Source organism: Rhipicephalus sanguineus, chromosome 1 (assembly GCF_013339695.2).
Source record: "Rhipicephalus sanguineus isolate Rsan-2018 chromosome 1, BIME_Rsan_1.4, whole genome shotgun sequence".
Classification (NCBI taxonomy): Eukaryota; Metazoa; Arthropoda; class Arachnida; order Ixodida; family Ixodidae; genus Rhipicephalus; species Rhipicephalus sanguineus.
Genome location: NC_051176.1, coordinates 30,709,057 through 30,723,370, shown reverse-complemented (window position 1 = coordinate 30,723,370; position 14,314 = coordinate 30,709,057). Strand labels below are relative to the sequence as shown.

General features: G+C 47.6%; 1 protein-coding gene across 1 annotated transcript in view; it reads left to right on the top strand.

The window, feature by feature from the left end:
* LOC125757137 (uncharacterized) overlaps positions 1–14,314 on the top strand; it is a 166,581-nt gene that overhangs the window by 46,280 nt on the left and 105,987 nt on the right. Inside the window, exon 3 of the mRNA XM_049412341.1 lies at positions 5,871–6,651. Coding sequence (XP_049268298.1) covers positions 5,871–6,651 — 781 coding nt within the window. The remainder of the gene's footprint in view (positions 1–5,870; positions 6,652–14,314) is intronic.

Genomic DNA, 14,314 nt, shown 5'->3' with positions numbered 1-14,314 from the left:
GCGGTCACTCTAAAGGCACCGCGAAGAAAAACAAAGAAGGTGGGGCTCGTCACGTAAGCAAAACAGGGTACATTGCCTACGATACGTAAGGGAAGGTAGGGAAAGAACTCCGCTTGGAGACCATCGCCTTGGCAAAGGTAAGGCCAGCGTTAATAATAATCATATCCGGAAGTTTTACGTCCCAAAACCACGATATGATTATAAGAGACGCCGTAGTGGAGGGCTCCGGAAATTTCGACCATCCGGTGTTCTTTAAAGGGACACTAAAGAGAAACAGTGAATTAGTTTAGATTGATAAAGTGTGCTCGGAGAACTCTTGTGTAGTTTATTTCACCACCATAGGTTTATTATTAGAGGAGAAAACCAAGTTCAAAGTTTCATTTTTAAATTTCGCGCCGAACTTTGTAATTCGTGACGTAAAAGACTTCAAAGAGCATTTAACGTATTATGGCGCCACTGGCTCGACGAAATTTCCACAAACTCGTTATGTCAAGTCTCTGGCCCCCTCAGAGGACAATGTAGTTCGATTTAACCGATTAGGAACTACGTAGGCCCAAGCAGGCGCCGTCAAAAATATGTGACGTCACGGCAAATGGTGCGGGAATTCCAAGGTGGCGTCGCCACCTGTATTTTCTTTTTGCGCGTTTTTTCGCTTGGTGTTCTCGCTTGGAGAAAGCGTGGTGTTTTTGGTATCGTGGAAGGCTACTTTACTAATGCGAGAAAAATCGTTTTGCTCTTTAGTGTCCCTTTAACGTGCACTGATATCGCACAGTACACGGGCCTCTAGCATTTCGCCTCCATCGAAATGCGACGGCCGCGGACGGGATCGAACCCGCGACCTTCGGGTCAGATGTCGAGCACCATAACCACTGCTCCACCGCGGCGTACAAGGCCTGCGTTGACAGCAATGTTTACCTTCTGGCGGCACGGTAACAGGGCAGTTCAATGCCTTTCAACTTTTACAATAGTGAACAGCGAACTTACTGACCAAAAAAAGACGTTCGTGAAAGGTTGCTCAACTTGCCCCTGACAGCTTTCGGTGGAATCCGAGGTTCGACAAAGATCGCCTGGTGAGGTGCTACGTTGTCTTACGGTAAACAAACACACGGCACAAAGAATAAAAATAAAACGGCTTTTCGAGAACCTTCGAAGTCCCTTGCTCACGTAAACGAAAGATTTCAGCTCGTAATCAATATAATAAATGGGTCCTGACGAGGGACCTTTTAGCGAACTAAACCATGTAAAAATAGAAACGCGCTATTTTGTCTCGAATAAAAATGGCCTCAAGAGCCGGGTTTCGAGCCGCGACCTCCTACAATTCTGCAGACCAGCACAGGCAGTCAAACAAGAAGCCGGGTTTCTTGATAATTTATGAGTCTAATCTGTTTCATTGCTCTTTCACTAACACTTAGCAGAGTGGAAAACGCGGGCTGTGTAGCATGTCATGCGTATAATGAAGTCGGTGCTTTCCGACGTCTTTAGTTATGTTATTTAGAAACAAAAAGCGCGCTGTTGAAACTAAAGCGACCTCATTAAAACCATTCTTTTTAAGAAGATCATCGAACAATATTCTGCTTGCAAAGGTATTCTTCCTTTACTTCTGCTGCTTATTGAGCTTTAAAGAAAAAGGTCTGTGGCAGCGAATATAACACGGCCAGGCGTCTTCACATGATAGCGCAAAATATTGATTTTATAAATTGAGGCCAACAGAAGTTAGCGACGTCAAGACTCTGTCTGAACATTCGGAAACCCGCGATCGTCATCACCTCCCAAGCTTGCATTATTTTCTGGAAGTTAGCTTTCTCACATTACAAAAAACAGCAGCGCTAAAGGACGTTCTTGCTTTCTTTTAAGAAACCCGTTGGAGCCAACAACATCATCGGACGAAATATTTTGAAGAGGCAGGGGATGAGAAGGGCAGCACACTCTTTCGAGAGTTCGTCGTTATCGAGCACAACCAAGCGACTTGTGTACACCCTTTCAGCGCAGCAGAACTGCTGATTTACAGTAGAGCAACTCAACCTGCCGCTCGTTGCATGTGCTACGGTTATCACTCAGCGACTGAGGTTCGCGCTCGCTGGTTGTAGCGGATATCGTCGTCGTGCTCTTTTTTTATGTATTGTGGTTTTCTCAATTCGCGCGATTACGGCAAGCGTCATCGCGCGAATTTTGAACTTTGATGGTCCGTACCACTGACCTCCATTAAAAAGGCTGGACGGCGCATCACCGCTGTGCGAGGCGGGCGCTTGTGAAGCCACCGGAAGGTCCCCTGTTTGTCCCGGAAGCTGGCGTCTTCTGTCCGTCTTAGTCGCGCAATTCAAGTATTCTCGGGTGGGAGCTGTTATGATAGTTTTTTTTCCGGAGTGCTGAAACGTACAGCGCGTGCGTACAACAAACTCTGCGATTACGCATCACTTTAGACGCCGACGAACGCTACTCGAAAGATGACAGACGCGGTGCCGCCACCATCCGAATACGGCGGAATGCTGCAACGTACAAAATGCGTAAAAAGTAATACAACTTTGAGGTACTTACGCGTGAAATGTCTTCCCTGACGACTTTTCCGGTCGATTCGTACAGTTAACTGCGCTACAGGCCGGCATTTCTTTAAAAAAGAAGAGAAAGTGGCTTCCGGGACAAAAACGGAGGCTTTCGATGGCTTCACGCCCGCGTGCTCGATGGCCATCCAGCTCCTCCTAGTGGCGATCAGTGGTCCGTACGCCACGTGGTGTGAAAAACGGTGAACTATTTAGAAGCGATGTCCCGAATTCCTGGGTACGGTTGCGCGGGTTGTGTTAGTTGCCTGTCTTGTAGTTTTGTGTTCGAGCGAACATGCGCATTTACGGTGGCGGTGACGCCAGGCTCCGTGCTCGAAGTGACGCTTGGAGGGCGGAATATTCGTGGAGCTGCGGACACGGACAACGAGCGCCTTTTGACGGTGAGTGTACTGCTTTTGTAGGTACCAATTATACCGCTTTAGCTGCATCTGCAGCAGCTCTGCGGAAGTAGGCTGCCAGCCATTTTCAACAGCAGCCTGCGTCCGCGGGGCTGTTGCGGATGCCCAACTAAGCTAAAACTGCCAATTAACGAAATGACACCGTTATGCGCGTTGCTGTGCAAGCGCTTATAAAATGAGCGAGGCGAGCAATTATCAAGGGTCATTGTTTTCTGATCGCACATTGTGTCTGCACTGCTGAAGGTGGAAGATGTCGTTTTGAGATGCGCTTTAGTCTGCTTCATATTAACATTTCCATCGACATTGAGTGTGCAGCATGCTTCCGCGCGTGGGAACGTGGAAAAGCTAGTCTTTGTACAGAGCAATTAGACGCGCTATATATAATGGTTTTTGTTGGTTTAAAGGCGGTAGTTTAAGATGCAGATATAGTACGATGTTTCCAGCGTGGTAGTCAGTTAAGTTGGACACGCCTCGCCGGTAAGGTGAGAAGCTTGAGACTTTCGACGGGTCGCGTAGTTGCGGCCGCCGCCGTGCACTCTTTTCCCCCCTTGCTTCTGTTTGCTGTGTTCGTGGTTTGCCAACATCGTGGTTATAACAGAATCGAGTCAGTGTACGCGACTGCGTGAGCTATGTGCGGAAATTCCAGCATATGACATGTCTGATCTCGACGTGGATGGCGTCCGCGCGCGCTGGGTGTCGTTCGGGCGCTCGTATTGTCATGTGTTTATCTGAGTATTTAGGAATGGGTTACGTTTGTAAAACAGGCGGTCAGTAACCGCTCAAAACGTGCCCCTGACTGCCGGCGAATGTGCTTTGGTGTCGGTATATGTCGGCGCAAAGCCGTGTTTATTCTGAAACCAAATTTTGAAGCGATTTCTCAGAAAAGAAGTGCTTTCATTCGTGCATAACCAGTGCCTATTGCGAAACGAAGTTCCCGCCTCCTTTTACGCGACGATTTGTTTTCGTTGAAAAATTAGTTAAAACGAAACACAGGTGTCAGACGTGTATACAGTAACGGTGTGTTGAACAAAGGGTGGTTTTAAATACAAATATTGTGTGTGTGTGTGTGTGTGTGTGTGTGTGTGTGTGTGTGTGTGTGTGTGTGTGTGTGTGTGTTGGTTTTTCCCAGAATCCCGGATCGCTTTTCCCGCCTCTTCACTCCAGTTGACAGCCACATGCACTCGGGGAAAGGAATGTGTCGCTGTGGTCTGATGCCTCACCACTCGTAATGGGAAAATCAACAGCGGCGTTCGCCCTGTCAACAAGGCAGTCGGTCCTACATTTCCTTTGGTTGGACAACACGACGTAGGTAAAGAGGTGAGCGGCACCTACGCAAAGGAGCCTAAACCAATTTCGTTTGTTGTTTAAAGAGGCTCACATCATCTTGTGCTACAAGTTTGTCGCCAAGTGACGTGTTACAAAAGCTACTATTTGCAAGTTGTGTTTTATACGATAACGGCAAAAAACTTGGTTCTCTACTATGCCTGTTTGCACTTGTTTTGTTGTGAGTTTTCATTATGTATGTGTAAATCACTTATTGTGTAGGTTTTGCAAACTCTTACTGCAATCATGTTTTCTCATCATAATATCACGGTCTGCATTTCAGATAGAATTTTGATGGCTGCTCACGCTGAACAGGAGCGACAACCTAGCAAGCCACAAGTCGGATGCCTCCAGCCGTCACCACTTTTTGATTTATTCATAATCATAAGGAATAAATATGGAAACATGATGCTGATTTCTTCAGTTTATTTTGCACCACATTACATTCTGCACATCACTGTCAGACATTTTCGTTGGCTATGTTCATACAAGCATGTAAATAATGAATACCTCAGCGACTTAACTGAAAATCACAGACAGTCAGCCGCGGTGGTATAGCGGTTACGATGCTCGGCTGCTGACCCGAAAGTCGCGGGTTCGATCCCGGCCGCAGCGGTCGCATTTCGATGGAGGCGAAATAGTAGAGGCCCGTGTACTTAGATTTAGGTGCACGTTAAAGAACACCAGATGGTCGAAATTTCCGGAGCCCTCCACTACGGCGTCTCTCATAATCATATCGTGGTTTTGGAACGTAAAACCCCAGACATTATTATTATTATTATTAAATCACAGACAATATTTTCGCGCTCTTTAGCACAATTACTCTGCTGGAAAAGGTGTGTTGTTTTGACGACGTTCATTAAAACAATGTTAAAATTGAACTCTTGTTTCTTTTGCAGTCGCTGTGCACAACGGCAAGTATTATTGGACTTGCTTAAACGATTAAAATGTCTTAAACGATTAAAAAATATTAATTAATCGTTTAAGACGTTTGCCTTTTGCAACACATGCTTTGCAGGTCACGGTTCAAGCAATTTTTGTCATGTAAAAGGGCGCTTCTCCAATCTAGCTATGTTTTTTTCCTCATTTTCTTCTTGCGGGATTCGTAGAATGTGATATTTCATGGTAGCACATGCGGACGGCATTTCACGCATCGGACTTGACGCGTTATGTACACTCCTGACGTCGATAACTGTTTTACAATGGCAGCACAATTATCGTTCACAAGTTTTGTTTCTCAGTGGCCACTGAACTAGACAAGCGTTTGTGATGAACAGTCAGGTGCAGTTATTTATGAAGTCACTTGTTCTTGCGCGCACCTTGGACGCAGTTTAGACATCATTGCATGCATGTGAATATTATAGTGTAAAGTGAACACTTGCCAGTGAACTTCCCACTGCCGTATCAGTTTCCTTATTTGTTTGAGTTTCTTATTTATTGTTTATTTTGGGGTAACCATTTTGTTTTGCTTTTTGCCGCAGAGCACAGATAAATGGAGTAGCCGAAGTATTGTATTCCTCGATGTCACCAAAGCGATGAAATTATAACATAACATGACACAAGTATTTACTTTTATCTGTTCTTTACGCAGGATGAGGAGGCTGAGAAGAAAGCCGGGACCGGACGCACGAAGCAAAAAAGGTGTCCAATGGGGATGTGGTATTACAACCTGAGCGAAAGACAGCGACGGGCCGAGGATGAAAGGATAGCGCGCGAATTGGCGCACGTGGAGGCCGACTTTCGCGAAGTCCAAAAGTTCGAGATCACGTACGCACCTATCGAATACCGCACGCGCGGCAGTTCTCTGAGCCCCCGCACCCCGCCTCCGAGGGTCAGCAGCCGTCCTTCTCCCCAACCGTCCACCAGCAGGGCTGGCCTCCCGGAGTCTTTTTGCGGGGCGCATCTCCCGAGACGAGTAACGTTTCGACTGACTGACGGCTCGAGCTCCGACGACGAAGGCGCGGGCGCGACTCGACGATCAAGTCACAGGATCGTGTCCAGCTCTGACGACGACAACGGCGCGAGCGCGCCCCGTACGCTGGAGGGCAGCGTCGCCGACAGCAGTACGCTCAACAAAGACCCCGGTGAGAGCAGTTCGGGCGTCGTGCAGCTCTCGAAAGACCGGGAGACGTCTGGCGCGTTGCTCTACAGCATCCTGGATGAGGAAGCCGGCGGTGAGAGCGACGCGGGGCGCGCGTCCTCGTCCCTCACGAAAGCTGACGTTGTCCAGAGGAGGAGGAAGAGGATCGAGGAGCGGCAGAATCTCGTCGAGGAAATGTCTTCCGGCAGCCGCAGTTCCAGCGACAAGTCGACGCTGAAGCGAAGCATTCTTCAGACGTTCGTCATAACTCCGAAATCCCGCAGGATTTCAGGTAACGTTCTTTGTTCCTTGAGATATTCGTTTATTTATTTCGTTCTGCACGTCACATGCGTTCGGTTATGTATTGCGTAAAAAGCAGCAAAAGCTGCAGGTAAGAGGTGAAATGAACAAGTACCGCGTTGATTCGCAAAGAAAACACAGGTCGACGGCCAATTCCTATAGGATACCGCTCAGAGCTTCTCTAAAGGGGTTGCCTGTTTGGGGGCCGATGGCGTCCCACGCATTCATCCAGTCCTCGAAGCTGGCCGCCCATCCCTGGTTGCGCTGGCCAGCAGACGCGCTGTATGTTACCGTGGCAAGTGATAAACGCTGGTCATGCTGGACGGGAACCAACGTGATTCTTATGCACCGCCATCTACTCGTAAGATGGACGCCAAGCCTGGCCCATACCTTTACTGAGTCGGACCTGTGGTGCCATTGTTTAATGTACAGAGTTATGTCGACACAAATTTTGGCTATAATGGCGGCCGATGGCCCCTTATGTTTAGGATGACTACCAGTTGGGCATGTTGGTAAAGGTTCAAAATCGTGCGTACATTTGATGAATGAGACTGTTTCCGCGCAGATTGAGCGCTAAAGGAGAGCATGTTATCCAGACGAACGAGTTTCTCCTCTTGGCTTGTGAAAAGAATCGCCGAGAAGTAAAGAAGACAATAAGCAGCAGAAGAGAAGGGGACGAACAAGTTGAGGGCGGTACGGAGTGGACAGTGGTCATCCCTTATCTGCATAACGTTTCTCATCGGTTGAAAAAAGTTAGGTCAAGGTATGGGGTGCGGGTTGTTTTTTCAGCCAAAAACGAATTGTGAAAGATTTTCCTGGCAGTGCAAAGGTTGGCCACAAAGAAATGCAACAAAGAAACGGATAGATGTGGCATAAAACATGGCAGGAGGTATGTTGAGTGCAAAAAAGATGTGTGCGGAATTCCTTTCACATGTGGAAAGGAATACGTCGGCCAAACAGGTCGTTGCCTGAATGTGCGCCTTCGCGGACATGACAGTTCAGTAAAGGGGGCCCCGTACTCGCACTTAGCGATGCACTGCAAGGAGTGCGCTTGCCAGCCAAAACTTTGTGACACAGAAATAATCGATAAGCACAAGAAGCGAACGACGAGAGAAATAATTGAAGCGTTTCGAATTAAGAAATGATGCGATAAGTGCGTCAGCCAGGCGTCTCTTCTAACAGATTCTGAATTTGCTTTTTTGGACGTAACATGACTGCATTTCTTTTCATCTTTTTTTGGAGGGGGGGGGTTAACATGTGCTTACCTGCTGTATGCCATCGGGTATCATAGCGGTCTTTCGTTGCTTCACGCTGTCTGTGATAATAAGGGTGGTTTGTGGTGACGTGCATTCATGTGATGCATATATACACTCTAAGGCAAAATTACCCCGAACGAGGAGTAACGGAGCCCAATAGGCCCGCAGATGAACGGTTAGACCGTCGTAGGAGCAAGCGGAGAGGGATGCGTGCCGTGTGCAATTCAGTTAGTCTGCAAAGGGATGAACGGCGCGGGAGATGCAGGCCGTGTGCATGGATACGTTCCGTGTGCAAAGCGTTGCCAAGGGAGCTAATCGTCCTCCTCGCTCGGGTCAGTCTTCCATCTTGTGTTTGAGCTGGCGTGTTGCCGGTTAAGTCGCGCTCGGAGTTCGCCGATCTAGGACCTACGGCTCGCTGCCTTTGATACAGACGTATGCGTGGATGAGTGTGTCGTGCTGCTTTTACGTTTCGCCACACCCACGAAGTCTGGAGCTGCTCTCGACACGTCGCGACGCCGCGCTGTTTATCTCCGGCGCAGTCACGGCACTGCGTCGCCACCGGCTAGGAATGGCGGCCGAGAAGACTGTAGGCCTATCGGACTTCAATCTGACTCGGGGCACAAATCGGCGCTGGATTCTTTCACAAGTAAGTGATCGCTTTTTATTCTGCCGTACCTATCGCGTGCGATGCAGTAAACTGATCGCGTGCGCGAAACTGATCGCGATTATCGGTAACGGACTCGATCGTGTTGTATATCGCGCGCACGAAATGTACCGCGAGGGCCGGCTTGGGCGTGGCTCGCCTGTGCTTTGTGACCGCCTGGATAATGGCCGCCGTTGTCGTCGCCTGGCCGGATGTTCGCTCACCGATGATTCACCGTGGTGATGAGCTGCAAGCTCGCGATATTAGCAATATTAGGCAGAGGCCTCGCCGCTGTTTTGCGACTCGTCCGAAACGCTGTGCGGTAGCAACGAGCTCGATTGTATGCCGCGCGCTTGAAATGCACCGGCATGGGTTGGCGGGTGCTTCAGCTAGCCGACATTAGCTGCGATTCGGAACTCTGCGGAAATTGGTCGCCGTGACCTTCGGCTTCCTCGACGCTCGCTCGTAAGCAGTCCGCCGCCGTTCGAGGCGTCGACCCCGCTTTCGCTCGCTGCACATTACTAGTGCGCGCTCGAAGAATTTCGTGGAAATTGGACGCCGTTATCGTCGGCGTCCCCTTCGCTCGCTCGCTAGCAGCCTGGCGCCTTTCGTGGCGTCGGCTTCGCGTTGCGGCTGACGGGCTTGCTCGAGTTGTACGACGCCGCTCGCAAAAAACTCGCCGGCTCGTTGGGGCACGGTGGCTGGCGGCGCCTCGGCGTGATGGCTGCGGCCGCCGCACTTGAAGTGTTTGTTGCGCTGTGTGGCTTGAAATGCGTCTTTGATGACGTATGACATCACGGTGAAATTATTTACATGCCATATTTTAGACGTGTGTTTTTATTAAGCATTCGACACTATCAACCACCACATTCTTTTTATGCAGCTTCAAGCAATAGGCGTAACTGGTCCTGCACTATTATTAATAAAAAACTACCCACTCAATAGAAGCCAAGTTGTCAGTCTGTTAGGTCATAAATTTATACCTAAAGTAACAAATATAGGAGCACCTCAAGGTTCTATTCTCGGCCCACTTCTTTTCATTATTTACATAAATGATTTGCCATCTTGCCTTACCAGTTCAGAATGCTTACTGTATGCAGACGACACAACAATTGTTAACACTGATAAATGCCTCCAATCTCTGACACAGAAGCTAAATGATGACCTTTCAGGCTTGGCTGCTTGGTGTATCCATAATAAATTACAAATAAATCCCACTAAAAACGAAATTCGTTGTTTTCCACTCTCACCAACGTGAACATAATTATATCCCGCCAATATTTCTAAATCAATTCGCAATTGAAGCAGACGATGAGGCGACCTTCTTGGGAATTAAACTGGACCGTCATTTGAAATTTCATTCGTATGTTGCATACCTGCGAAAAAAAAATGGCTTACGGCATACGTGTTCTAATTAAATCCCGCGATATATTTTCCAAACCCACATTACTTTCATTGTACTACGCTTTTATTCATTCTCATATTAATTACTGTATCACATCTTGGGGCAATACCTACAGCAGTCATCTCGTCTCCCTTCAAACTATGCAAAATCACTCTATTAAAATACTCACCCACAGTCATTATCGCAGTGATGCTAAAGCACTCCTGCATGCCAACAACATCCTAACAATCGAGAACACTTTCAAATATAATCTAGGAATACTATTTTTCAAGCAAATAATAAATCAGCTTCCTTTGTTTATAATCCCTCCATCAAGTCTAGAGAATACAAACTTGACAAGGTTTGCACAAAATCACAATTTTATCTTACCTTAGTTAATACTAACTATGGCAAACAAACAGCCCACTTCACTAGAATCTATTTCTGTAATACTATACCTTCAGGAATAAAAACCTCGGAATCAATCGGCATATTCAAAAAAGATATGAAAACTTTCCTCTCATCCATTCCATAATCTGGATAGTTTTGGTCACTTCTATTACTCCCGCTCCCTTTCGTGCCTTCTCACAACCTAATGTTAACGCAGCATCGCATCATCATCCTATATTGCTGATATCAGATGTCTCTATTAAGTTTTCTTTTTCGTAGTTTATTTTTTAACATTTTTTACCATGGTAATTATCTGAAAACTGTTTAGGAGAGTTGAATTACCTCTATTTTTTATGTTGTCTAATTTCAGTTTTTGTTGCTACTTTCTGCTAATGATTTTCTTCAGTAGAACTCCTTTTTTCTTTTTTACCTGCGATGTATTTTATTACCTGTTTTCTGCACTACTGTTTGCTGCACCAATTAATTGTTTCTATATTCACTACTGTAGGAGGTCCCGATTCAGTCTCTATGGGACCTGCTTCTGTATACACAAATTTTGTAATTGATTCGATAACTAGATAAAACGATTTCTGATTCTGATTTCACCTTGCACATATTTGTCATGTACGTGCGTCTTCATCCCTTCTGTGACGTGTCGCAGAATATTTGCAATATTCTTGTGCTTCGCAGGGGTGAAATTATTTGCGTGCCATGTTTTAGACGTGTTTTTGTTCACATTGCACGTATTTGCACAGTTCGTGCGTCTTCACCCTCGCTGTCACGTGACTAAATATTTGCTATATTTTTGTGCTTTGCAGGATGCAGCCGTTGCCCACGACGAGCAGAATGCTGTGTGCCCTGGCGCGTACAACGCCTGCCATCTATCGCTTCCGTTGGAGCAGCTTCACAGAAAGGACTGTACGAGATATGACAACGCGGCTGAACATGTATTGGACATTTTGTAAGGAATTCTATGGAAGAAAGCAGAAACTTCATATGTATAGAAAAAATAAAACGTTTCATTGTCTCACTTTTGTGTTTCGTTGTCGCATTGAATGCGAAAGCAGTGACATACGCATGACTAAATATTCTTTTGCGTGTTCTTTTCCGCGGCATTTGTTGGTCACCGCGGAAAGAAACACGCGAAAAAAGTATTAAGTCTTGCGGAGAGTAACTGTAGAAAATCATCCCTGGGATAAAAAGTTCATCCGAATGGAGCGTTTGAGTGGACCGACGGTTGGTCCTTGCGAGGTGCAACTGCGAGGACTAACGGTTGCCCGGTAAGGTGTAAATGTGAGGACCAAATGTTAGTCCATTGAGGTGATCTGTGGGGACTAACAGTTGCCCGGTAAGGTGTAAATGTGAGGACTAAATGTTAGTCTATTGTGGGGAGTAACTGTTAGACCCGGTGCCGTTAGTCCTTAAAGGGATTAATGGTTGTGGCAGCCCCATTAGTCCCCAAAAGGACGAACCACACACCCTTTTAACACCCTTTTGCCTTAGAGTGTAAGAATCCTCTTCCGAAATAAAAATTTTCAGTTGCTAGTAAGCGCTCCGTCCTGTGTCCTTTCTAAGTCTTTGTGTATATTGCGCTTGTGTCATCGTGGGCCCCTTATGCTGCATGCGAAGAACTGTTCACTTCCCACATGTAGGCCCTATAAGCCGGAAAGCAAAGGCAGGCCGTAGTGAGAGGCACGCCATGGCCTCATTTTATTCTTTGCTATCGGCAGTCCAACGGGCCCACGACGCAGCAGGGAGACTTCTCTTCCGACGTGGGAGCGGCCCGCCAAGTTCTAGAGCGCTCCATCCATCCATCCACTGCGAAGCTTGTTTTCCTTCAGACATTCTTCGCGACGGTGGCTTAGCTTTACGACCTCCTTCTTCTCAAAGGTAGGATGTCGTCCAGAGGATGGCATTAAGGTATGCACCGGTTGCCGGCCCTTTGAAAGCGTGGGGTGCCGACGAAGGTTTCCACTTCCTTTGCGAGCCATCATCACAAAGCCATCACAAAGTACCGCCGCAGCCAACCGAGCATGTCGAGGAAGACCGGTAACGACGCCAAGTGGTTCATTACCTGAAAGCTGTACAGAGCTTGTCTGGGTGGGTTAATTAATGATGCCTTTTGTATGGCTCTAACAAGAAATGGGTTTATTGTTTCCAAACCAACTCTGTTCCTTCATCAGAGGTGAGTGATGACAAAACCTGCATAAGGAAAACGAGGAAATTCTGTACTTGCTCCTCTTATTCGCCGTGAGATACGGCGGATCAAGTGGATCATTTTACACCGTGTAGGAATGACAAGTATTCGTGTGTCTGTAGCTGGAGCGCTCCACACGTGGGGGAAAATGAGGACGCACAGTGGCGCAAGAAAAATATTAAGGCACCTTAAATTCAAGAAGGGAAAGCGACCGCGTTCCGGGCACCGTTCGCTTCTTAGTGGACAGCTCAACAAAGCCGCGAGGAAAGGAAGATTTGTGCTCGTGACATTGGCCGTTGTGAACTCTCTTAGAGCACCTACTGTAAATACAGTTGCGAAATGCACACTACGCCAGAATTCACTTCGCGCGAAGTAGGTAAAGTACTCACTACGCGTATGTAAGGCAATCCGCGCGCCTACGTCTATGTAGACTTTGTTGATGCTCTGACTGCTGCTGCTGCTGATGATGAATACAGCCGAGCCCTTTGTAATGGGTGGGCAGCTTTAAGCTGCTCACTCTTTGCGCAATTCACGTAGGATTCTGCGCTTCAGCCGCACAATATTACCCCTGTTAACGGGACTCCTCCCCCGACGTGACGCCCCTGTAGGGTCTTTTTCCTTAGTAGTTTCAAGCATCGGCTTAACTCTGTGGTAGAAAACTTGACTGCCACGCTGAATGCCTCGGTTCCAGTGCATCTCGAACCCTGATTTTAACAGCGAAGCTGCTCTAGCTCGGCGTGACCGTGCCCGAAAACCAGCATAATGAACGGATCCCACTACTGCCGCTACGGCGTGTTCCATTTTACATCGCCGATTGTGTTTTCGCGTGTTGTCTCACAGGTGACCATGCAGTAGATGTGTAGCTGTGAGCAATACGAGATGGAACACTGAAATTACCTTGTAAATGTCAAGGCGGCTAAACGCATTTGGCAAGCGCAAAAGTGGACACCAAATGCTCAAGCGTTAATGTATATCTCTTGCAATTCAGTAGGTCACGTTTATATTAACATTACAAGAAATCGTTAAGTAAACATGAAATCGCCGGCCGATACCTTCTTGACGGTATTGGCATGAGATAACGCGCATGCCACTAAACTGCTTCATCTGCAGGGTAATACCTACGCAGACTGCGTTATTCCTTTCACATTTCATGCGTAGAGATACATGGAGATGCGCTCGGATATGAGAGGTATTTGGTTTTGTATTCCCGCGGCGCCGATGAGCATCTGGTGACCGAACAGCCGGCTCGCTCGACGTACAACATTTCCCATAGTGTTCCGCGCACCCGCGGGGCGTTGTGGGAATGCTTGAAAAAGGTCTATAGTCGTCGCTTCTGAGACAAATTCTTGGACACTGTTCGGTGGGTTCCACATCAGTCCCGCGAAGAGCTCCTGCACTCGCATGAGGAGGCGAACTTTTTCTCTTCGGGTATGGCAGGGTCAGCGTGGCGGAACAGTCTGGTCATCTCTTCCGTGAAGAGCGCCACGTATTCATTTGGCAGCTACACACGGGTTTCGAGCTAAGCCTCGGCCCACTCCTTGCGGTCGACGCTTGTGAATTTGATTAGGAACATGGTGCGAAAAATGTCCCTCGTTGTCAGGTTTCGCTCTTGGTTCTCGAACCAGGTCCGAGCGGCGTCTTCCAAGGCGAAATAGACGTGCGGTAGCTTCTCCTCATTGGTCCAGTTACTGAAGACGGCGACGCGGTCGTACGCTTCGAGCCAGCTTTCCGGTCCTTCAAATGATGATCCGCGGAAGGTTGGCGGCTCTCTGCGTTGTTGTAGCA